Source organism: Pomacea canaliculata, linkage group LG3 (assembly GCF_003073045.1).
Source record: "Pomacea canaliculata isolate SZHN2017 linkage group LG3, ASM307304v1, whole genome shotgun sequence".
NCBI classification, from domain to species: Eukaryota; Metazoa; Mollusca; class Gastropoda; order Architaenioglossa; family Ampullariidae; genus Pomacea; species Pomacea canaliculata.
In genome coordinates this window covers 3,383,321-3,409,998 of record NC_037592.1, presented here as the reverse complement: position 1 = coordinate 3,409,998, position 26,678 = coordinate 3,383,321, and the positions used below count along the sequence as shown (strand labels likewise).

At 42.9% G+C, this 26,678-nt stretch overlaps 2 protein-coding genes across 3 annotated transcripts; one reads left to right on the top strand and one right to left on the bottom strand.

The window, feature by feature from the left end:
* Window positions 1-17,584: 17,584 nt before the first annotated feature.
* On the bottom strand, window positions 17,585-18,562 carry LOC112558677. The gene has a single exon (XM_025229260.1). The coding sequence runs from the start codon at window positions 18,560-18,562 to the stop codon at window positions 17,585-17,587; it is 978 nt and encodes a 325-aa protein (XP_025085045.1).
* Window positions 18,563-20,594: 2,032 nt separating this feature from the next.
* LOC112560607 lies at window positions 20,595-23,475 on the top strand. Of its 2 annotated transcripts, none has more exons than XM_025232541.1 (2): window positions 20,595-21,315; window positions 22,354-23,475. In XM_025232541.1, exon 2 carries the CDS (start codon window positions 22,471-22,473, stop codon window positions 23,377-23,379), a length of 909 nt encoding a protein of 302 aa, XP_025088326.1. In that variant the 5' UTR covers window positions 20,595-21,315; window positions 22,354-22,470; the 3' UTR covers window positions 23,380-23,475. The 2 variants fall into 2 exon arrangements, with proteins under 2 accessions (XP_025088326.1, XP_025088327.1); XM_025232542.1 differs by lacking the exon at window positions 20,595-21,315 and adding an exon at window positions 21,607-21,633.
* The last annotated feature ends 3,203 nt before the right edge of the window (window positions 23,476-26,678 follow it).

Genomic DNA, 26,678 nt, shown 5'->3' with positions numbered 1-26,678 from the left:
ATCTTCTAGTGTTGCTGAATGGATTAGCAGACATTTTCGTTTTTTTTTTTGTTTGTTTTTTTTATCAAAACCAACAATAAAGCGTGAGCTGTATGCGTTTAGCTTTTTCATGTTATTTTTATTTAAATTCGACGTGTATTTACTCTTTAGCAGACGATCAAACGCAGGGATATCAAACGAAAATAGTCCACTATCCACATCACATGCAAGCTATAATAATTTGAACCTAAAAGTTTCATTTGTTTCTCAACTGTTAAATTTAACTTTGTAGTATTTTTTCTTGTAAGGTTCAGTACATTCTCTTCGCATACCTCGCTCAACGTCGAGTCTCGCCATATCGTCAGTTGACGAGACAGTTGCACCGAGTGGACAGCAACGACGTGTCGCCGTCTATAATGTTTGCTAACACTCAGACATGTGGGAATCCCGCCCCACTAGAAAATAAAACAACCACAAAACACAGTGTTTACTCCCCAGCTGGTAGAGCCACGTGCCTCGTTACCATGGCTTGCTGGTGACACACACATGTCAAATAAATAATAATAAAATTAAACCCAAGCAGAAAGGACCCTTAATCTTCTATTTCCTAGCCCACAACAGAGCTGCAATAAAATGTTCTAGGCTCCCATCCCCCACTCCACTCAAAAATGTTTCGTATGGATGGTTTGTACAGGGTGACACTGTGGATATGTGAATAGACACTGTATATAATAAACAAGTTCGCTGAATGTATTTAGCTTCCACGCATGCTCTAACTCAGTCATGAACACGGAGTTGAGGGGTCGAACGCATGACCGAGTTTATACAACGAATGACTTCTGGCACGTACAGTCTACCCGACAAAGACTAGGTTTGGGGTGGAGGATGGCAGGAAAGGAGGAATATTGTATCCATTACTGTGTATGATGGGGTGGGGTGGACAGGTAACCCCTCAACCCTACCTTACAGAAGCTACAATCGTATCATGATCCGGAGAAAACCGCCATCGAAATCTTACCTTGAACTAAACCCAGATACTAGACACAGGAAATGGCGGGTGGCGCATCTACCCTTCTCCCACCCCCATTCCGCCTCACCTATCCCAAACCTATCACCCATTCCTCTTTCGACCTTAGCCTGAAATACCAAGACCTGAATCTTGAGCCTACCTCTCTCTCTCTGGGTGTCAGGTGTACGTGGTGACGTCCACAGGTTGATGATCTACATTCTACAGGTCACGAGGTGAGCTACTCACTGCGTCTGTCAGTCGCTCACCAAACTTTAGTACTCGGGGTGGGTGGACTGAAAGGGTGGGGAAAGTGGTGGGGGTTGTCAGGTGTTACGGATAGCTTTCAAAGAGCTGACACCAGTGGACCACCACACAAATGAGACAGTCTGTAACTGCCGGTGGTGACGTCTGATGATTATTAGCTAATTAAAGACGAGTGACAATAGAGAGGTTTTATAACACCTTTCTGATCTTTCAAACAACGCGCGATTCGGCAGAAAGCATTCTATTCTTATTTCGTGTCTGTCTGCTGTCTCTTTCTTTCTTCTGACTGGTTTGCTTACTTTTATTTGGTGTAATTCGTCACGCGTCCGCATTCTTTACCTCCATGTCACAAGCACGAGGACAGGGCGTGACGTGCGTGTGACTCGATCTCTTCCTACCGCGGACTTGTTTGTCTGTTTACCAGTGTATAATTATACTGTACACAATCTGTTTACCAGTGTATAACTATACTGTACACAATCTGTTTACCAGTGTATAACTATGCTGTACACAATCTGTTTACCAGTGTATAACTATGCTGCACACCTGTCTGTTTACCAGTGTATAACTATACTGTACACAATCTGTTTACCAGTGTATAACTATACTGTACACAATCTGTTTACCAGTGTATAACTATGCTGCACACCTGTCTGTTTACCAGTGTATAACTATACTGTATACAATCTGTTTACCAGTGTATAACTATACTGTACACAATCTGTTTACCAGTGTATAACTATACTGTACACAATCTGTTTACCAGTGTATAACTATGCTGCACACCTGTCTGTTTACCAGTGTATAACTATACTGTACACAATCTGTTTACCAGTGTATAACTATGCTGCACACCTGTCTGTTTACCAGTGTATAACTATACTGTATACAATCTGTTTACCAGTGTATAACTATACTGTACACAATCTGTTTACCAGTGTATAACTATGCTGCACACCTGTCTGTTTACCAGTGTATAACTATACTGTACACAATCTGTTTACCAGTGTATAACTATACTGTACACAATCTGTTTACCAGTGTATAACTATACTGTACACAATCTGTTTACCAGTGTATAACTATCCCCTGTGGGACCCCGGGGTATGCTTGCCTAGCAAGCATTGCAAGAATAGGGTCCCTGCCATCCAGCCAGGCATGTCGTAAGAGGCGACTAAGGTGGACACCTCACCTAGAGGTAAAATAGGTTGTGGTAGGGCTAACAACCCCACCATGTAAAAAAAATCCTGTTACAGAAACTAAAACCAGAGAACTCGTCACAGATGGCGAAGGTAATGAAGCACACCAGGAGACTGGACTAATGACGGACGACAGCCAAACCCGAAAGGGAGCTGGCGCCCCGACAGCGGATTTACTGAAGCCGAGGCAGAAGTTGAGGGTGGGGTGCTGGAACGTCCAGACCTTGTACCAGACTGGCAGGATGCTCCAATTAGTCAAGGAGTTTGACAACTACAACTTGGACATCCTGGGAGTCAGTGAGGTCAGATGGACCGGCACGGGAAAGAGGAGACTAGCGTCAGGACATACCATCTTGTTCTCAGGAAGATCAGACGCTCAGCACTCTGAAGGAGTAGCTCTACTCCTCAACAAGAAAACGGAAAAGGCACTGCTGTGAATGGAAGCCTTATGGACCCAGGCTTTTGAGAGCAAGATTCCATTCCAAGTACACCAAGCTGACAGTGCTAGCCTGCTATGCACCAACAAATGACTCTGAGGCAGAAGACAAGGATGCTTTTTACGATCAGCTCCAGGCAGCCTCAGAAGCGTTCCAGCCCATGACATGTTGCTCATCATCGGCGATCTCAATGCCAAGGTGGGAAGTGACAACACCTGCAGGAGCATGTCATGGGCAAACATGGAATCGGAACCATCAATGACAACGGAGAGAGACTGCAGACTTTTGTGAAGAAAACAACCTACTGATTGGAGGCACACTCTTCCCACACAAAGACATCCACAAGGGCAACATGACATCACCAGATGGGATCACAAAGAACAGATAGACCATGTCATCATCAACCGAAAATGGAGGAGCTCACTTCAAGATGTTAGAGCCTACAGAGGAGCAGACATTGCCAGTGACCACACTCTTGTGATAGCCACAGTTTCTCTGAAGCTGCGTCGATCACGAGGACAACAGCCACGTCAGCAGAGAGTGGACTCCGGCAAACTAAAAAATCCAGCCACCGAAAGGGCCTTTGCTATGGAAGTAAAGAACAGGTTACAGGCACTAGGAGACCAACAAGAGATGACCTTAGACGACTTCAATCGAGTCTTACAGGAATCAGGAGAAAAAATACTGGGCTTCCAACGGAAAAAGAAAGAACAGTGGATCAGAGAAGAGACATGGAAGAAGATAGAAGAGAGAAAGTCAGCCAAACAAAGAATCAACAGCACCAGATCTGAACGCCTGAAGGAACAACACAGACAAAGATATGCAAAACTGAACAAAGAGGTAAAGAGGATGACAAAGAACTGACAAAAGATATCACATAGAGAAACTGGCAGATGAAGCAGAAAATGCAGCAAGTAAAAATGACCTGAAGACACTGTACAAGATAAACAAACAGCTAAACAACGGGTTTAAGAACAGTGATGTGCCAGTGAAAGACGTGAACGGTAATGTCGTCGAAGGAGAGCAGGAAAACTACAGCGCTGGAGGGAGCATTTTGAGTCAGTTCTGAACAGACCAGATCCCCTCAGCTTGCAGACATCCAGCCAGCAGCTATAGACCTTGACATCTGCCACAGACCCACCAAGCCTGGAAGAAGTGACAGCAGCAGTCAAGACAATGAAGAGCGGCAAAGCACCAGGGGCAGATGAATAACAGCAGAGATGTTGAAAGCAGATATAAATGTGACAGCTCCAAGCTGACTGAAATCTTCAGGCAAATTTGGGAATCAGGGCAGGTCCCTGTTGCGTGGAAGACAGGGCTCATCTTCAAATTACCCAAGAAAGGAGATCTTGGAGACTGCAATAATTGGAGGCATAACACTTCTTTCCCTCACCAGCAAGGTCTCAGCAAGATTGTTTTGTCAAGACTGACGGCAACTCTTGAGAAAGACCTCCGACCACAGCAGGATTTTCGCCCTGGGCGATCCTGCTCCGAACACATCTTCATTCTGCGACAGATTCTGGAGCAGAGCAACGAATGGAACACACCGCTGTACATCAATTTCATAGACCTGGAGAAGGCTTTTGACAGCATCCACCGCGAGTCCTTATGGAAGATCCTGAGGCATTACGGAGTCCCTGCAAAACTTGTTCAGGTCATTGCAATGCTGTACAGCGATTTCAAATCCCAGGTTGTCTGTGACACAGAGCTCACAGACCCCTTCAACGTCAGTCCGGGGTGAAGCAGGGCTGCATTCTGTCGCCGTTCCTCTTCATCCTGGCCATGGACTGGATCATGAAGACTTCCACCGACAGCGAGAGGAGAGGGTCAGATGACCATGACTATGACAGCAACAACAGCGCTGGAAGACTTGGACTTTGCTGATGACATTGCCCTGCTGTCACACCGCCACCAAGACATGCAGGAAAAAACAAAGGCCTTCTCAGAAACAGCTGGAAACCTTGGCTTGAAGGTCAGCACAAAAAAGACTAACAGTATGAGAGTGAACGCCAGAGTCCAAGACAGCATCAAACTAAATGGAGAAGAGATTGAGGAAGTTGACAGTTTCACCTATCTTGGTCCAAAATGTCAAACACTGGGATGCGGAGGTGGAGATTCGAGCCCGACTGGCGAAAGCCAGCCAGGCCTTTGCCTCACTCAGGAGCACATGGAAGGCAAAAAACATCAGCCAGAAGATCAAGCTGAGAATCTTCAAGTCAAATGTGATCAGCACCCTCCTTTACGGATCAGAATCCTGGAAGATGACCAAAACCATCAGTAACAAGCTTGACGTCTCCAAAACAGATGCCTCAGGCGCATACTTAACATCTTTTGGCCAAACACCATCACCAACGAAGAACTCCACCGAAGAAGTGAAACCGAGTCCATCACCACGCAGGTTCAACGAAGGCGTTGGCGATGGATTGGACATGTGCTCCGCCAGCAGACAGCAGACCTTTCCAGAGTCGCCCTACGATGGACTCCAGACGGCCGAAGAAAACGAGGCCGCCCAAAGGAAACTTGGAGAAGAACAGTGGAAAGGGAGATGAAAGGAAAGGGCTGGACATGGGGTCACCTAGAGCGGGTTTCAGCCGATCGACATCGGTGGCGGACTCTGGTTGAGGCCTTATGTGCAACCTGATGCACAAAGAGGAATAGATAGATATAGATAGTGTATAACTATACTGTACACAATATGTTTACCAGTATATAACTATGCTGCACACCTGTCTGTTTACCAGTGTATAAGTATACTAAACACCTGTCTGTTTATCAGTGTATAACTATACTGTACACAATCTGTTTATCAGTGTATAACTATACTGCACACCTGTCTACCAGTGTATAACTATGCTGCACACCTGTCTGTTTACCAGTGTATAAGTATACTGTACACAATCTGTTTACCAGTGTATAAGTACATGTATACTAAACAAGTGTCTGTTTACCAGTATATAACTATACTGCACCTGTCTACCAGTGTATAACTATGCTGCACACCTGTCTGTTTACCAGTGTATAGCTATACTGTACACAATCTGTTTACCAGTGTATAAGTATACTAAACACCTGTCTGTTTGTGTATAACTATACTGTACATCTGTCTGTTTACCAGTGTATAACTATACTGTACACAATCTGTTTACCAGTGTGTAGAGGGCCGGACGTGTCAGGAGACGCGTCACGAATTAGCTTTATTCGAGGCCAGGTAATTATAGGTAGGCGGGGATCAGTAACAGCGGACAGTGGGGGAAACCTTTCTGTCCGATTTTACGACTTGACAGGGCGCCGTGACTTAGGAGGGGATCGAGAACTAGAGTCGGGGGTGGCAGATGTAGTAGGTACGGGAATAGCGCGGTAGGCAGTAGTAGCGTTAGTATTAGAGCGATAGCGTTAGGTACAGGTAGATTAGGTGACGAGTAGTCACGTGGTTGATTAGTATATAGTTAGGGGTAGATGTTTAGTCGGGGCCTTTCTTCCCAAACACATTACAGTAGCAAGTCTGTGGGGGCCCGTTCTACAAGAACGTATTGCGCTGAACGGAGACAAGAGACAGCGCTGACTGCTGGACGATACGAGCAGCCGTGGCCATTGTACAAGCACGTGTAATAAAGGTTCGCACACCCGCTGACAAGTTCCTGCCTTTTGGTTGAGTGTTGGACTGTTGTTGCAACCATACAACCCCACCTTACCACTCGGTTACAAGTGTATAACTATACTGTACACAATCTGTTTACCAGTGTATAACTATACTGTACACAATCTGTTTACCAGTGTATAACTATACTGTACACAATCTGTTTACCAGTGTATACCTAGACCGGATATTGGCTGAGGACTCGACAGAGGTCCCCGGACAACATGTTTGTCCCAGATTTTATTCTCCCGTGAACTTTCTCAGTTTGTGGATTTTATGATCAACTTCAGTGGCTAGGTTTGAATCCTGCTTATTGAATTGTATGATTGACACAAGGTACTAGCCACACCGGCTGTTGTCTAGTAGACTAGTGGGTTCACAGTGTCTAAATACTACATATGATGAATAGTTCTACTTTACTTGTCCCGTGTGTTGTTACATCTCACCTCTGACAAACTAGCCACCCTAATGTTAGAATCTACCCAGCGAGATTGTCATATTTTTCAGGTGTAGCTTCTGTTGCCCTATATGCTAACCAGCTTGTTGTTGTTTGCTGTTGATAAACAGTCAGGGTGTCTGTACCATAAATCACTCCATGTGTTTGCAGATGTCGAACTACTCTATATGTGGATTCCCAGAAACTTGTTGTGACGAGGAGAGTGGTTAGTCGAGTGTCCTAGGGATAAGATAATCCTACTTGTTGTACAGCGAGAAGGGGGGGGGGAACCACCAAAATATAGAGAGAACGAATGAATGAGTAAAATAATACAGCACAGTTAATTTTGTTTTTCTCTTCATTCAGTTACACTTTTTTTTTTTTTTTGCAGTGATCTCTCTTCTTCTCCGTTTCCAGCAAGTGCAAAGTTTTTTTAAGCTCTACCTGTCACACAATACAGATTAATGCAGACTGAAAAACCGTCTTTAAATCATGTTTAAAATAAGATGGCGCCCGCTGGGTACGCAGGGACTTTCTTATCTTTGTAAAGATCAAAGTCTCCTCGCACAACACTTACTAAAATCTGTGGAGGGTAAAAACACAAGCACGTATTTGACAGCCACTTCACAGAAGCTACCCGGCAAAGCCAACATCCGCCTGTCACATTTGTCAAATGAAAGGCACGAACACTCCTGCCACTATGGCGAGGTGTCTGCCCTGGAGGATAAACCCTGGGGTGCAGACAGTGAAAACATCTCCCACAAACCTGCCCCAGACATTCCACGCAGGATCAACTGACTGTTGACCCCTGGTGACCGATGTTTGTGCAGCCCAGCAGTGGGATGGATTTACTGGAGCTTCTTGCTGGACCTGTTTATTGCCGGCAGTCAGCTGTAGTTTTCTGTCTCTATCTCACACCTACCCACCCCATCCACCTATACATTCCAGTCATATATCCTTTAGAGAGAGGGAGGGCGAACAGAGGCTAGACGAGAATAAAAAATCAGTGAAATACACACAAGCAAACACTTATAAAAACATCAACTCTGTATTATCACTTTATATCTCACCCACACACCCCAAATTATTTGTAATGTCTGTCCCCAGAAATAGGAAAATAAATGAACATGGAATGCACACACACACATACACACTTGCGTTGGTGCAGTGCTTTCATTCTCCTGACCAAACTCTCTAAACCAGACATTTGTCAGCTCATTAAAGTACCTGTCAGCCCCTCCCACAATGACAGCTCATCTCTTACCTGCAGGACCGTCCAGCGGTGGGTCGACAGACATTTGTTTTGCAGTGTCAAGGCTCGACCCCTGTGCCTCTCAGCTCCACTCCCAGGGCTCAGACAATCAGCGATAGCCGTTAGTTTTCAAATCCGGATGTTGTCAATCACTTCTCTCTTTCTGAACTGCAATTAATTGTCCGCTAGTCTAAAAAACCCCAGAAAATCCTGCTTGCCAATTGTCGGTGATAAATCGTGCCTGTAGAAGTCTTTATCTGTAAAGTAAGACCGGGGGGAAAAAATCCACACGGCTTATTCGGACAATAATTCGCCGTGTGGAGAGATCTGCCTCTGTCACGCCATGACCTAGTGGAGCAAAAGTCAGGGCGTGCGCGTGAGGACAAGCCACGTGACTGGACTTGAGCATGGCGGCGTGAGCCTCTGGAAACTGCGAGTGTCGGTTCACTGCCGCTTGGCAAAACCCAGTTGTAGGACACTTGCAGCAACACCATCGCCGCTGGGGACGGACGCACTGAACTTCACTGAATTCGCTAGCTGCACACTCAGCTAAACTAAGTCTGTCTTAGTCAAGAGCGGCCTGTGCGCCATGCAGCTTGGCAACGGGTGTCCACGCATGCACGTGTATAGGTGGATTTAGTCTGTCAGTCTCGGCCAGCCTAAACAATGACTGTGACTAAACCGGAAGCTTTCTACACACCAGCCTCGTTTTAGTCTTTAACTGGGGGGGGGGGGATTCGTCTGCCAGTAGTCCAGTCACACAAGTTCGCGGTCTAAGGGTTTCACTGTTGTACTAGAAACAAAAACAGGTCATCACCATCGCCTTCGTTGTTTTCTTCTTCTTGGGCTTTCTCTGTCCTCATTAGGAATAAAGATAAGGACAGGCCCTCTGTGTGTGTCTGTATATCAAACAATGGAATATACAGATTATCGTGGGCCCGCCAGCCATCGGTTCTCTCAAAGTCTGTTGATACACATGCAGTATGTCTGGCCTTTTGACAGCAATGTATTAAACCATGTCCGGAAGTCACGTGTCCGTTAAAGACTCGCTTGAGTACTAATTCTGAGTATTCCTGAGCAAAAAATTAATTCCTTCCGTCTGAGGTGCATTCGCACTTAAATATAAACCTTCCTTCTTTGTTTCACATGCACGACATGTAAACCTTTCGTCAGACGTGCTGCACGTGCATGTACCCCGGGTAAACCTTCTGTCTTGTGTGCATATATTGTCTGAGGTGAATATGCTGGGAGAGATCCAATGCCTGGCATCATGTCTGATCACGTGTGTAATCAAGGCTGATGTTTATCCTGAGAGTATGTTGTTTATAGTCATGCTCAAACACGAATGTGACTTCTGTCATGTACAGGTGAGAACGTGGCTATCAGTTCTGCTCTTCTTGTTACAAAATAGAAACAAACTGATCAGGTGATCAGTAGCTGTGGCTCTTTATTAAACATTCAAGTGCAGCTTATGAATAAATTATTTTATTCTGTTATCGTCAGTTGGCTCTGTGGAAGTAAGAATGTGAATGTTTGAAGACGTGCATCTCAGGAATGGAGAAAGTTTGTTCGTGAATAGAGAATAAATGTCACCGAAGGGGCCGAACTTTATCATTTAGCAACAGTAAAATATTTTACTCTGGTAGGTCTTTAAGTACAGGAAGCCTGGTGACCACACCCTGACACACCCTGGGCCTCGGTCGCCGATCAGTTGACAACAACAAAAGTGCGCGACACACAGACACAGGGACACACGCACGTGCACACACTTTTTATTCATTTTTTATTAATTCTTATATATCAAAGTTAGTAGTACATCTGTTGCCGCTGATGATGATAATTATTCTGACGATGATGATGACAGAGGACGATGAATGTGGCAGTAAGGAGGGTTGTGCAGGAGATCCTGTTGATAAACAAAAACCCTTTCAAGCGTGTCGAAGGGTAGGTATGGAGGGTGTCATTTACGATCCTCAGCGCCCATAAAGAAAATCCTTTGACCTCCGCACAACGGGTGCACAGTAGTACCAGCCTAGAACTTTCGCTAACCCTCCCAGCTCCACCCGTCAGACGATACCCTGCCAGGCGGGGTCCTACTCTCGTCTTTGCCCCTCACTGTAGTCCTGTGTGGGATTCTTGAAATAGTTCTGAGGCCAGTGGGCCACTCGCATTTCTAGATACACAGAGTGCCGTGTGGATGCATTCCACTTGAATCAGTTGAATGTAAACAAGTTTATTGCTTCTTGTTGAACACATAGAAGAAGAAGATGTAATAGAAAGATGATGAGTATGATCAACTTGTATCGTCTTCACATCACGATGAGAATGACACGTTGTCTTTCAAGCCACTTCTGCCATTATCATCGTCATCGCTGCTCTCTTCCGCTCATCGTTGGGATGTTTGCGTTGACGACCACAGTCGCCACCCACAGACACCATCAGTGTTTACCCCCCTGACAGCCCACGACAGTCTCGGCTACTGTGGGAATGGGCGGGGACCGAACAATAAAGCTGATTTGTTTGTCTCTGGTAAACAACATCATCTCGTGACAGAGTCTGGAACCGCACGTGCGATGTCTGTCATGTGGCTCTGACAGCGCGAGACATGTCAGCTGGTATCACGACAAAGTCAATAACATGTTTTGTTTATCAATACCGTGATGCTTCACGCAGGCCGCCTGGCTCTTGCTTGCAGGTGATGAGCAACATGGCTGCACACAAATCGCTCATAAACAACAGGACCTGCTGATCTCAAACCCGCCCTCTCTCTCTCCCTCCCGCTCTCTCGATCCCCCCTGCTGGTCTCCACAAAATTTGAGGGTTAATGAGGGTGTGCAAGGTCGTGTGTAGCCTGGAGGTGCAGGTGGGCGTGTGGCACAGTGTGTAAGTACGTGCGTGGCTAGTACATGCCGCCTCTACTAACGCCTCCCCCCTGACACTTGACCCTGCAGGAAGTAGGAAACATCTGGCGGTATTGTTCCAACTGGAACTGGCACCGAAAGTCAAAGCAACGGAAACGTCCACTGGACGGACTCGTGGATGAAGAAAGGTTTTCAGCAAAACGTGATAATTTAGGGAAGAAGTGCGAGTAAGGGGAGACTACTACTGTACTCTAGAGGGAAGAGGGCAAGGACTCGTTGTCAACAACAGGGGTACAGCAGATCTGGAAGGTAATATTTTGACAACCCCCAACCCCAATCACATACACAAAAATAAAGATAGAAATATTTAAATTGGTGTTTAAGTATATTGCGAGAAAAAGCAGTCGGTCAGGACGGTGAAAGAATGGCGCGCCCAAGACGAGATTTGAACTCCACATACTCGGCTCTGTCTTGAAGACAAGCGCTGTAACTGCTGCGTCTCCCGGGTGATGAGGGGTGTGTGTAGGGGAGAGGAAGGAGTGATGGGGGTGTGCGAGAAAGTGAAGGAGGAAGAAGGCTGTTCTGATATTTACCGCCCTGATATTCACCGAGGGCCATTAGAGATCCTTGAATCTTGCTTACACCCGCCAGCCATCAGCCAGCGTCTCCACGCGCGGGTGGACTAAGCTCATCATACATCATGCCACAGCCAATCATCTGCGAGGACGTGCGTCAGCAGTTGGTATCGAGGGCAAATGTCAACATCGGTAATTGACGTTAAGTTCGTAATAAAACACAAAAATTCATCTGAACGACTCACGGTGTCACATACTGTCCCAACGGCAGGTCAATGAGCAGACAGGATATGCTACGTGACGTCACTAAGCCTGTCAGCAAAGTAAACAAAACAGTAAAACAAAGGTCTGAGCTTAAAGGACACGTGGGGTGCAAATTGTTTCCCTTCATGTTTGAATAAAGCTCAGTGAGAGGTTCCATTTCTTAGAATCTGCATGAATATCCTTCATCCGTTCTCGAGATACATAGTTGGTTCTGTTACAGCCAATGGAAGAGTTGTTATCATTAGTTAATTAGGTGTTATCTGTGGAAATGTGAACCATGAGTCTGACCCCTTGCTGTGAATGGGAATGTTTATAGTGTTTCTTAAGGTGGGAGTAGCATTCAATCAAACGTTGGATAAGTGTACCTTGCTGTGAGCTTCATTCAGTCATTAGACATAAATTTCGCCCTACTAGATCTTTAACATCCAAGGCGATTAACTCTGCGGGGTCGTCACGTGTCCTCACGCCAGGTCAACGGATCGCAACACGAGTGAACGAGCATCTGGAGCTTTGTCGTGGCGTCATCAAGTCGCCGGCTCGAGAAAAGCAGACAAATAAACAAACCAGGGAGAAAAACCCAGCCTGAGATGTTTATATCGGTGTACATCACGTGGCACAGATGCCATGTGCGTCTTCAAATAACTGTGAACTATACTCCGTTGACCTCAGCCTCGCGCCGTCCTCTTCTACGTTGTGACGTCACTGAGAACGTGACTCGCTACGGGACGACCTCTCCGCTCCACACCGTAGTCTGTGTGACATATTCTGGGGTAATCGTCTAAAAGACTGACTAAACAAATAATCAAATATTCAAATAAAACAAAATTTCCCGAGTGAACTATATTTCCAGCGCTCTGGGTTCTTTGTTCCGGTGTTATTACGAACAAACTAAAGCAGGATCCCTTTCCTGGAAGCACCCTCACAGACACCATATTGACCTAAGGGTGTGTTTATGTTTATGCTGCCAGATGGCGCTTCCCCAAATGTTTCGAGGCTATCTGATGAAAGACTACTACGTAGTAGAAGGTAGAGTGCTTGTTGGAGCTGCTGGAGTACAGTGGGCGTTGTTTATGTTTGTTGAACCATGATACATGTTTGTGTTTGTTGAACCATGATACATGTTTGTGTTTGTTGAACCATGATACATGTTTGTGTTTGTTGAACCATGATACATGTTTGTGTTTGTTGAACCATGATACATGTTTGTGTTGGTTGAACCATGATACATGTTTGTGTTTGTTGAACCATGATACATGGACAGGGGAGCTGTATACTTGTTTTTTTCCTAATCCCCTCCTTCTTCCTTTCCAACCTGCATCCACGAACAAGTTATGATTGATGAATGGCGGGTTCTTTTCCCTAAAAACTAAACAACTAAAGAAAGACGCTGGTTAAGCTTGTTCTTAACTGGACAAAGGGTCAAAGCATCAAACTTTTGAAGTGTCTGAAAGTCCCATTGCATGGGGAAAATGTATGGGCAGTATCTTCTGTATTTTAAAAATCCTGCATTTGTGTAAATAATATGCTTTTTATATTTCTAGTTTTGAATATTTGATTTTTTAAAGTTAAATTTTTAATATTAACATCAAAAGGTGCCAAGCGTTGATTTTTAAATTAACAACAGTTATTGACTGAGTCCTTTATAGTAGACTTCTTGATTTGTTCTCCAGTAAAGTGAGTTAGTAATTCCACCGATGGTAACCAGGCCTGCAGATATTCGCTTTCTGAAAACAGCGAACGACATTCGCACTCGCATATTACACACACACACACACACAAAAGAGGTGCGAGAGTGCACGCACACACACACGTGTACATATGGTAACATCACAATATATACCTTCAGTGTTAAACGACAAAGCAATATTTAACAAAAAAAAAAAAAACCTCATTAAAAATGACCCACCCAGTCATCGCAATGACAAGAAATGAGAGAAACTTTATAATATTAATCACATTGAAGGTTTGCAAGTCAGTATGCCAAAATCCCATATATTCTTTGATTAATGTCTTTATTTTGTAGAAATGTTTTTTCCATTCTTCAGATCAAGGCTAGATGTTTAAAAAAATGCTTATTCTCTTACCCTCGTACATATTGTCCTTTCTCTCTCTCTCAGTTCCTCTATTATTTTTTATACTTTGTGAAGAATCCCAGCGAGGTGGAGGTGCGGTATTCTTACCCTCTCAGATTTTTTTTTTTTTTGAGGGTGGCTGCCTCAGATTCCTACGCCACTGAATAATCCATTCATTGTATTCATTTCCGATTTTCCCAGCGTGCAAGACTTCGACTGTGGTGTTAGGTAGTTCAGCGGGAAATTCACCTCACGACAGGTGTGGCCACCGCCCTGGTAGCTTAAAGATTCTCGCAAAATAAAGTTGGATTTACAGGCAATCCACTGACCACAGTAATTCCTTGCAGCCGCAGAAAGTACGCCAACCATTGTGCGACACGGATTATTTACCTCGGGTGTACAACCGGTCACAGATGTACACGAGGTATGGAAGCCAAACACCGACACCTGTGTGGTGACAACAGGCACACCTTTCGGTTTTCACACCTTTACAGTGCCGGGTTTTAAATGATCCAGGTACACGCCGTGAGTGGGAGATCGACACACTTGTAAGTTTTTCAAATAAAAATTTACAGTTTACATGTTTTATTTACCTAAAGATAAGTAATTCAAGTGAAGTCAGGGTTAGAAAAATACCGGTTGATGATAATTTCTCACTTTTTTTTGGTGATGTCATCAACTTTCCAAACACAACGCGGTCTTCGATCGTGAGGTCTGTAGTATTGAAGGACGGTAGTCATGACTACTGGGAAGGTCACTATAGCTTGTACAATGTACAATGTACACGTCTCTCTCACCGACCGGTCAGTTCAAGGGAAGCTACTCCTCCACAAGAAAATTTATGCGAGTTCTCTTCCTTGCAGTGGTTCAGAGTCGCATTAATATGTAAAATTATATGCACATATGACTTTACTCGGTTATGTGTCATGTTTTAGCTCTGGCTTGCAGTTAGATTCATGTTTTTATGAGAAAATGCAGCATTAAGCCCACATATTCAGTTTAGTCTTGATGATGGTGTGCTTTTTTAGCAACGAAAATAATAATAATAATAATAAATTAAATGCAAAATTTCTAAAGCACATACTCTCCTAAGGAAAGTGTTAAAAAATATTTACTACCGTAGCAGCACAGACTAAAAGTGAACACTGATGATCTGCCACTTTTTCACTCAAATTGTAAACAGTTTGGCCTATTCTTGGGACAATATGTAGTCCTTTAGAAAGAGATCATGTTAATGTTATCAGACAGTTTGTATTGTAGGGAGAAAAAGCCAGAAGATGTTAAGACTTTGCTCGAAGGTAGCTGTCAGATAATACAAATTAAATTGCCATGTTTTATCTGCTCTCAGATTGTACAAATTAAACTGCAATTTATTTGCAATGCATCTGTTCGTGTTTTTGTAAAGCAAGTCTTATTCTGGTTATTCATGGCTGTGAGGGGTGTGAACAGAGAGGCTTTTGGGATGGAAATGTTTCCCCTAAACTGAACTGCCACCAACAAATCAATGTTCAGTTTGATGCAATGACAAGTACATACTTTGTATTATATAACTGGAGAATTTCTTCTGTGGTGATAGTTTCACACTTTCTTTTAGATTACATTACAAACTCTGTCTAGAAGTTATGCTAAGGCTGTTGTGGTTCTGGGCAAAATATCCTGTCAGTGCAGGGATTAGGCTTTAATCACATGTTATTTAGAAAATCTCTCAAAACCTCCTTAATTTGAGAATTAATAGGACTAAGCCCACCTTTAAGTTGATAAAAACCTGATGGTGAAAACAAGGAGGATAAAGTTCACAATCTCTGGCACTGAGGGTCAGACCACTTTCTGCGCAAGGAAGTTGTGGCAGCCGACATCAGCTCCACCTCCTTTTCAAGCAGATTCATATTCATCCGCATCTTGCAAGGTCTCACAACATAATCCTTGTCCAGGCCTAAGCTCTAATGACCACTGGAAAACAAGGAGAACACAATTAAGAGGTAGAACAGAAATTTTGAAGGCTATCTTGGGAAAAGTTTTGGGACTCTTGTCTTTTAGGCTTTCTGTGCTGCTAGGGGAGCAGAAACAGGAGGAACATTTGCCTTTTATCACTACTGACATACACCCAAGTGTTTGTAAAGAGCCATCGTCTCATCATAGCCAATACAATCCACCACCCAAAGCTGCACATGGGTCTCCCCGGCCAAAGACATTAAGATATGTGTTAAGACATTAGATATGTTAATATCATTAGCTAAAAAGTATTAGATCTTTTAATAATGTAATTAGATATAGGTGATATGTTCCTAATGTAATTAGCTTTGTTAATACTTATATGCTGAAGTATGCTGACGTATGTGTGGGTGGATGGGTGGTCGTATGAATAAAAACTGTTGCTTGTCACGTGACATTTTCCTGGCAAAGTTTACAACGACAGAACAGAAGAAAAAAGTCCATTTAAAATGCTATACAGGTCAAAACAAATCTCTTGCGGTATTAAACTATGATGAAATGTTTGATGTTCTGTGCATTCTTGTTTCTTTCAGACATTTCATCCATCCTTCGCTGGCCTCAGAGTAGGAGGTGCAGGACAATGACACTCTTGACCATCATCGCTGTCCTAGCAACGTTTCCTAGCGTGTTGGCAACGAGTAATATAAGTACAACATCCACTCATTATGTAAATTTTACTTGTAAGCCCCCGCCTTATCTTGGCCTGACAAAACTCTTCTCACTTAAGCTTTTTTACATCACTAAATCTCACTCTCGTCGCCTTTTGCTCGATGTGCCTCGCGAAGAGTATCATAACATTTCAGTCGAAGGTGTTCCTCCCCTGTTTCGCTATGAGAGAAAAATTAATGAGTCTGATGCAGCCTCATCCTTTTTAATGGCATCCTTTTTTTTAACCGAAGACCTTTACGGAAATTATTCATGCGTTACCTCATACGAGCCATCGGAGGGAAAAGGCACAAAGGAACAGTGGACTCACCTACAAATTGACGGGCTTTCGGTAAACCCGGAGTCGAGGGGTTTCAGGGCAAACGTCAGGCCAGCAAACAAGATGAAGGCAGAATGGCGACTTCGGGAAATGGAACGAAAGTCCACAGTCACTATTAGTCGTTACATGCAAAACAATACAATCTGTAGACAGGAACTAGTCATCTGCAAACTGGAAAAGGATAAGCCTCATTGCTTTACATTTCCAGTCGTGGCGGACTCTAATCTGTCTTTTTCTGATGTCGTGACTTTAGATTTTATCATTTTTGAGGATGAGCCCTCCCAGTACACGAACTATGTAATTAACATAGAGTACACCCTGAGGTCATTTTCACGAGAGCCGTGTACCCTGCCCACGAATTCTATCGAACCTTCTTTTCAAGACTGTGATTGTACTGTATTTAAAATAACGATGTCAGTAGTAATAGTAGTATTATTTTTAGTTATATTATTTTTAGTTATATTATTTGTTTTTAGAAAAAATATATTTTGTCGGCAATGTCGTCGAAATCGTCGTGACTATATCATGAACAATAGGAACGGGGACGAGAGGAGCCCAATCAATATTAATCAGGAATCAAATGATGATGAGCACGGTCAGTCTGGTGTACAAACTTCACTACTTAGTGAACAAAGGCGTTCTTCACTACAGGGTCAACAGGAAGATTCTTTATCAGTAGGGGATCAGCACAATAGTTCTTCAACAGGAAGAGATCAGCGAGGTTCTGGCGCACAACAGAACTCTTCACCAACAGGTGGTCAGATTGGTCCTGAGGTCCAACAGAATTCGTCTTCACCAGCAGGTGGTCAGAGAGGTTCTGGTGCACAACAGAACTCTTCACCAACAGATGGTCAGATTGGTCCTGAGGTCCAACAGAATTCGTCTTCACCAGCAGGTGGTCAGAGAGGTTCTGGTGCACAACAGAACTCTTCACCAACAGATGGTCAGATTGGTCCTGGGGTCCAACAGAATTCGTTCTCACCAGCAGGTGGTCAGACTGGATCTGGGGTCCAACAGAATTCGTCTTCACCAGCAGGGGGTCAGATTGGTTCTGGGGTCCAACAGAATTCGTCTTCACCAGCAGGTGATCAGAGAGGTTCTGGTGCACAACAGAACTCTTCACCAACAGATGGTCAGATTGGTCCTGGGGTCCAACAGAATTCGTCTTCACCAGCAGGTGGTCAGACTGGATCTGGTGTCCAACAGAATTCGTCTTCACCAGCAGGGGGTCAGATTGGTTCTGGGGTCCAACAGAATTCTTCACCAGCAGGGGGTCAGATTGGTTCAGGGGTCCAACAGAATTCGTCTTCACCAGCAGGTGGTCAGATTGGTTCTGGGGTCCAACAGAATTTGTCTTCCCCAGAAGGGGATCAGAGAGGTTCTGGTGCACAACAGAACTCTTCACCAACAGGTGGTCAGACTGGATCTGGGGTCCAACAGAATTCGTCTTCACCAGCAGGTGGTCAGATTGGTTCAGGGGACGAACAGAATTCTTCACCAACAAGGGGTCAGATTGGTTCTGAGGTACAACAGAATTCGTTTTCACCAGCAGGTGATCAGATAGGTTCTGGTGCACATCAGACTGATCTTGGGTTAACATTAGTTCAGGAAGATATCCTACAGGTTAGTGAGCAACCGGCATCAGGCGATGTTGATATAAATGCAGTTCGTAAATAACGATGCTGTTATCTCCCGTAGGTGTGAAAAAGTCTGTACTCCGAGCATAGAAATAGAAATCTACCAAATAGTCTCTCATCTGTCACATTTTCCACATGTCCAGCGATGTACACATTTTCTTCAACTGTTCTTATTTACAGGTGTTGACAGAGAGTACGAAACTGCAAGAATGTTTCAATATTGTTTAAAACCGTTCATAGCTGAATTGCATTGACTATGCGATCATCGTGCTTGTAATTACATTTGTTTTGATAGCTGTTACATATGTTCAACTTCATGCATCTTTGTGCTTTATAGCAACTGCTCATCACAACTGTTTACAAATTTGATATTGTTTAATATAAAAAATTTTCACGCTAAACGCGTAGATAAAAGTGATGTGTATTTATTTATTCATGTTTTGACTTGATATAAAAGCTGACTATGCATATAAAATAAATGCAGTTTGGTTCTGTCACGAGCTGTTTACAAAAATATACTGTGACTGTTTTTAATAAATTGTTTTGGGGAAATATGTTTCACAGAGTTTAGATAACATTTTGTACATTCAGTTATGGATTGTTATGCTTTGGGGAGGACGAGATGTAATCAAAAAGATCTGTAAATTTATTTGTAAACATGTTTAAGTCGTTAAAACTAAACGCCTTACCTTGTCTAATGTTTGGTAAATAAAACAAACATCTACTGATATCAGTCTCGAATTCATATCTTATTTTGAGTAGACGAAAGTAAATTCTTCAATGCGTCAGAATTCATCTTCACCAGCAGGCAATTTGGGGGGCTCTGGTACTTTTACTTACTTCTTCATCAGCAGGCTTTTCTCTAACCGATACAATGGATAGAAGTCTCATCAGGAACTTTGACTAGTCACTAATCTGTCAGTAGTGTGGAGAATGACAAGGCCTGGAGGCTCTGAACTTGAAGAATTAAAACACGAGAGCTAATATACTTTTGTAACATGTAGAGATATCAACATTAACAATAGTTTTAATATTTAAATGTCAAAACAACAGAATAAATTAGGCAGTTCACAAACTTTGGAACACCAAGACAGAAAGAGCAGTAAATGAACAGCTTGCAAACAATCAAGAATACAAACACTGAGCGAGAAGCAAGTGCAGCAAAACAGATGGGTTGCCGAGTTTGGTTTGTGAAACAACTGCCCAGTCATCTTCACAAAAAAATAAAATCAGATTTTCCCCAAAAAGACCTCTTACAAAAAAAAAAAAAAAAGAGAAAAAAAAATACCTTTGTAATTCTGCGAATGAAAGGTATCATTATATCCACACAGTTCATTAAATAAAAATAATTCTACACGTGCTTAATTCACGCTTTAGTTTTATTGAGTTAAAGGAAGAAAATAAAATATTTTTAAAGCAACAACAAAATCTGAGCTGTGTGTTTGGTGCATGTAGCTGGCGAAGTGGGAAAGGCTGATTTATGAGAATACAGTCAAATCTCCCTACTATGCCACCCCGCTACTCTGCCACTCTCGGTATTATGCTTTTTTGCTCGGTCCCGACTATAAATTCAATGTAAAAAAAAATTTACTATGCCACCTACTCTCGCTACTATGCCACTTTTTGTGTGACTGTTAAGGCACAAGTTGTGAAATTCCGCGCAGTGCTCGATTATTATACTGTATGGTAGTGTGGGACATTGCAGTTAGGTGGATGGAACATAGCACGCACACAGGGAGGGTGGAGGCTGGCGATGTGGGGAGGGGGGTGGTCGCTGGCCGGGTGACAGTCACGTGACAGAGGGAGAGCAGGAGGGGGTCGACTAGCGACAGGATGCAGGTGTGCGGATGTGGTTGGGAGGGGTGGAGGATGAAGAGGTGAGGGGGAGAATGAGAGGAGACAGCTAGCGAAGCCGACGATTCTTGAGAGCTTTGGACTGACGGGTAACTTGAGCAAATAAAGCCGTTTTTACGAACCCTCCGTATTATGCCACTCTCGCTACTATGCCACTTTTGCTCGGTCCCGGTAGGTGGCATAGTAGGGAGATTTGACTCTAGTTTAAGAATATATAGTCCTTGTAAGCTACCTTCAGATAGACCCTCCTGGAAGCTCAGTTCTTTGATGTCTGTAAGGTATAGCACTAAATAAAGGCTTCTACATCTGATTTATGTGAGTGCTTTTCACGGGGTGGGGAAGAGAATTGTGAGGAGTATCACAAGCAGTGTGTGCACCTATTGTAAGATTTCTTGAATATTTGCCTATAAATTAACAAAGAGACCAACAAACTATGCGATTGTTGTCTTTTCTTTTCGCGGTACCTGGTAACGGGGATGGTAAAAACATGTTTATGGGACAAAGAGAGATAACCACTGCAGTAACCCTCCCCTCCCTCCCCCTCCTATAGTTGTGTGCTTGCATCAAAACTTTTTTCCCGTGTCGTCTGCTTTGTCAATGAAGCCTAAAGCTCCCCATTGATAAAGAAAATACAACCTCCGTGACCTTATTTTATCTCTAACTTCAGGTATTTCCGTTTGACTACGCAGGAATTCCCGCAAGCTCCGGTTTGTCCTATTTTTTAATTGTTATTAAGGATCGTGTGCAGCGGTTGTCGGGAAGGAAGCCGGCTTGATGGTCTTCGATTTACTGCGATTCCAGCTAGACCCCGAAATATTTTTGTCAGCGCCAAGAGGCCCCGGGAGTAATTTTCTAAAGCCAAGTAAGTACACAAGACATCGTGTCACGATTGATTTAATTGTGTTAATTATAAAACAAAGTCTTGAAGCTAAATGAGCAAGGTGGTTTTCGCGGTTCACTAAAACCTTGACATTTACACCTGCACTCAGGTGAGTGAGGACGGCAGACACACCTGCTATATATTGGCAGAAATGTTTAAAACTGACATTCATTTTTTTTCCAAACCCCTTTCGACAGCCGCGATCGCAGATTTTTTCAGTTTCTAAAAAGCATTAAAAGACACGTGTACCTTTACATTTACCTTTGACCCCCACACACATGGAGGGAGAATTCTCTTCCGGTGAGTGTGTGTGTCGGCTCGCCTCTAATCTAAATGTATACCGGTATTAACCGATCTGTTTATGTTCTTATGCTGCTTATAAATATGCCTTACATGTATAATAGAAAAATGTATTTCTTTCTTTACAACAAGGGTTTGCCTGTTGATTTTGTGTTCTTTTCGGCATAAGTAGAGCCGGGTAAGGGACTACAACAGTACTTATCCGCTGTAAACAAAAACATTTACAGCTGTTGGCCACTGAAGTTTGTCAAACGCTAGGAATAATAAAAGAGGCATCCTGACACCACTTTGATTACCCTTACTTATTAATTATTTACTTATGTGTGTTTATAACTCCTTGCTAGTCATTATAACCACAAGGCCAGCAGTAAAGGGAGAGAAGGAAGATTTTCAACTTTCGTTTTTTTTCTACCAAAATTTCGTTTTCACTGAAGTTTGATGTGTGGCAGTTTTTATTTGCAAAATATCTCGCTCGTTCATGTGGCGCGCCACAATGTTCATAATAAAAGAGAAAGTGCCTTCCTCAGACAAACGTTGAAGATGAACTATAACCTCAGGGGGACGAACTCTGCATACTTTAACCCTTCTTAACATTGCTATATGTCATTATATCTGCACAGCCGCTAGGTACATACAAGCAGAAAAAGAAATCCAAATATTTAATCTGTTGCCACCTGCTGAATTATTTTACATTTGCTTTTATGTGTGGTTTTTTTTCAGACCGACTGTTGCTGTCTTGTTTACATATTTAAGCAGCGTGGTCAAAAGATGCTCGACCTTTGAACTTCACACTCGAGGAATCCGAACAAACGTAAAAGTGAAAACTGCGTCAGAGCCATGACATCACTTCCTGAACTTGTGTTATTAGTGACGTGTGGAGCTATCATGGCGTCTGGTCAACATTCAGAGCAGCCGAGACACGTGACAAAGCCTCTTGTGCAATATACAACGCTGACCTGCAACGTCCCACTCGGGTATCGAGAGAAAAACATTCTTAGTCTTGAAATTTTCCGACGAACAGAAAGCGGGTATCTCCGCAGTCTGGTCAATAAGGCACGTGACCAATATTTTCCAGAACTTGTTTTGGGAGACGTCCCCACCCTGTTCAATGCTACAGGACAAGTTATTGAACATGATGCTTCCAGTTCATTTTTAAATGCTAGCTTTGTTTTGGATGACGACACACATGGACAGTATATATGCATGATCACGTTCAAATACATTACTGGGAATAAAAAGGAAACAGAATCCCTAGACATTTTTATTGGAGAGCCATCAACAATCAAGGAAAATATAATCTCTATCGGATTCTCGGGGTACTTTACTCCTGCTTTTAGAGAGCAGTGGACTTGGTATCTACCCCATCTACCTTTGCAAAAACTTGAGCTTAAAGAAGACATATTACAGAATTCTGCAACGAAAGATTCCAAGCCTTGCTGGATAATTTGCATACAAGAAGGGAAGCCTTGTGATGTTCATCCTGATGTACTGGCTCATAATTTGTCTTACTTTTATGACAGTAATAAGAAGGAACACATAATTAAGATGGATGTGTGCATCATCAATGGCTCTAGTTGCCGCAGTGTTAAATATACAGCTAATGTGGAAATCGAAAAAGACCTTAAACTTGTTGAAGCCTTAGTCTTCTTAAATTCTAACACTGATCCATCAAAGAAAGTGATCGGTACTGAGAGTAACATCAAAGAAAATACTACCACACACAATGGCAGTTTCGGCATGTCCTGAATGTAACAGTTATCCCTTACATCTACTTATTCCTTTAATTTTTGTCTCGTTATTACTTTCAATCTGTGTTTGCTATTACTGTCGTTTGAGTTTATGTTTCATAAGGTAAGTAAGAGACGTCCACATTATTCACGTGTTCCCATTCAGCAGGATTCAGACAGTATGGACGTACTTCTGATGGCCCGGTGATGTCGAATCGTCTGGGACAGTCTAGTAATCAGGTGGTATCTAATGGTCAAGGACAGTCTAGTGGTCAGATGGTATCTAATGGTCAGGAGCAATCTAGTGATCAGTGCTATGTTTGGTGATCAGGGACAATCTAGCAACCAGTCGGTGTCTAACGGCCAAGCACAACCTACTGGTCAGATGGCGACTAATGTCCAAGCACAACCTACTGGTCAGATGGCGACTAATGGCCAAGCACAACCTAGTGGTCAGATGGCGACTAATGTCCAAGCACAACCTACTGGTCAGATGGCGACTAATGGCCAAGCTCAAGCTACTGGTCAGATGGCGACTAATGGCCAAGCACAACCTACTGGTCAGATGGCGACTAATGGCCAAGCTCAAGCTACTGGTCAGATGGCGACTAATGGCCAAACACAACCTAGTGATCAGACAATGTTAGTGGTCAGGGACAGTCTAGTAACCAGTCGCTGTCCAATGCTCAAGCTCAAGGTAGTGGTCAGACGGTGTCTAGTGGTCAGGGACAAACTAGCGACCCGTTAACATCTAACAATAACATCTGGGGACAGTCTCAGCATTTGGAAATGACTAATGTTGAAGGAGAGTCCAGGGATCGTAGACGACCACGTGGTCAAGAGCGCGTTGAGCTTCTTTCCTATGAGGGGTAATGACAGAAATAGTCATTCAGAACAAGCAAGCGAGAATTTTAATGATATAGGCGTATTCAACAGGGACGTAGGCTCTGTGGCCAAGAAGGAAACCAATCTTTGAATCTCGATCTCAAGATATAAGACACGAACATCAAATAACTTGAATAAGTCGTCGGCGAGGGCAGGTAGACGAGTGGTGGCAGGCATGTCTGTTGAAATTGGTTTTGAGCACATTCATTCTGTAACAAGGTGACAGGAAGGATTTTATGAAATAGGTCGAGAATGGTCGAGAATAAAAAAGAGCTGTCATACCCCAGGACACACTATGGAACCAACAGATTATACCAAACTGTACTCAACCACAGGGTTAAGTTACACGATCAAATGTGCGCATTGGCAGTTGTCTAAAATGTTTTACACGAGTGACATGGAACTAAACTATATTTGAAACAATATTTTTTGTTTATTACATTATCTTAAAATAAGTTCATACAATATATGATGTATATATATTATATACATATTTGTCTATGCATCTATTTTTCTGTGCGTCAGTAGGTGCGCATACAATTAAATATATTTATGACACATGAATATATATATAAACTGTTGTTTTCAAATATATTTAATTGGTTATTACAAAAGTATTGTGACAAGAAAAGAGAGAAAGATGGGAGTTTAAATCTCTGCCCTGTTGTAAGCAAAAACCTGAAAACAGGTAAAGTTACAAAATTTATCGACGTTAAGAGAAGATAATCAAATGTTTCTGCTGCTGTCACTTTGGCTGTGCATTTTTCTTAGCCAAAATTATTTACTTAAATGTCGATATTTGTTATTAGTAGATGAAGTTACTTTTCTCGTGATAGCAAAATAGTATCTGGTAATACTCTGGTCTTTTCGTGTCCTCTGTATATCTGTTTGCCTGTCTGTGCACCCACCTGGATGTGTGTATGTAACGTATGCAGGCGCTGCTTCAAAAACTGGTTTTCAGAGCAGTCAATATTTTTTATTTGACACTTAGAAACCTAGAGAAATTAAATTAAGGTACGCTTCCTGTGATCTATTTCTTTAAATAAAAAACGCCTTTTTTTTAAAGTGTTGACCGTTTTTATTTTAGATAATATGGTGGCGCACAGCCAGTTTTGTTTACAGTATTTCAGGAAAAACTACCCGTATAATCAACACATATGGGAAGAAGAAGAAAAAAAAGCAACACCTGAAAGTGAAGTTTATTTACAGACCAAGTTGTGATTGTTAAACTGAATGGAAGGAACACTGTAGCTTGCTGGCTGGTGTGAAGGTGGACAGGACTGTTTACCACATGCTACGCTTTAGACACAAAAGTCCACACAAAATATATTTACAATCCACTTCAAACTGACACCAAAACTCCTCAGAATAGTGTTCATAGGTTTGTAAACCATATTCCACTGAACATAGGAAAATTGTGTTGTGTCCAGGCCTGACAAGAGGGGGAGGGACAGGGGGGTTCTGGTGTACCGGGCCCTCGGGTGTGAAGGGGGCCCTGGTCTTGGTGGATTTATTTTTTCTTCTTTTCCTCTTCTTCTAAAGAAAGGTTTCCTTAACATTCCTCACTCTGGGGATGTTTTCTATAGAGCGGGGAACTACAAGTTTGATCCTTTAATGTCAGTGTTCATGTAGTAGTGTAAATCCTCGTGCACTTGTCCTAATGTTTGCAGTCTATATTACATTATTGAAGACAATGTCGATAATGACAATCGAATTGTATAATTAGAGAATAATTTACAATTACAATTCCTAGGTGGTGGTAGTTGTCTGTCCCGGGGCCCGTGCTGGCTCTCGGCGGGCCTGGTTGTGTCAGTAAGTCTGATTGATAGATAAGGATGCAAGTTATATATATATCTCGTTCCTATTCTCCATAAGTGAACTTAAAATGTTGTCCTGACGAAACTAGATATTATTTTTCTAGTAGAATAGAAAACTCAGTTGTCAAAACTCGTGCTAGCCCCATTTTTTTAACTCTTCGTTTATTTGTGCATTTATCTGTCTATCCTTCGGACGTATGTATATATGCATGTATGTGGATTTTGTGAATAAATTTTTAATTGTTATGCAAAAACATTATGGAATTGTGGTGCTCTTGTGATAATTTATTCCTTGGAGTTTAAATAAAAATGCCAAGCTTTTGAAGTATTAAGCATTTTTTATGGGACTGCAGAGGTCATCGCACTCAGCTGCAGGCCCCTCAAGACCACTGTCAAAACATCAAAAAGCTTAGTCCTCGAGATAGACTCTGCAAGCTATGACTATGGAGCAGTGTCATGGATCCATCTGTGATATTCTGTTCTCTACACAAGGGCACACATGCAGTGTGCATGAGAATATAAGGGTTAAGGAATGTGCTAGAGAAAGTAACTACTACGTTCACCCATGAGAGTGCGAGTTGTGGTATAGTCGTACATTCGGAGCTCCGATCATCGA

Bases quoted from the DNA above. Each gene is read 5' to 3' on its own strand.
- LOC112560607 (XM_025232541.1), top strand. From the start codon at position 22,471: ATGACATCACTTCCTGAACTTGTGTTATTAGTGACGTGTGGAGCTATC.
- LOC112558677 (XM_025229260.1), bottom strand. From the start codon at position 18,562: ATGTTAACCCAAGATCAGTCTGATGTGCACCAGAACCTATCTGATCAC.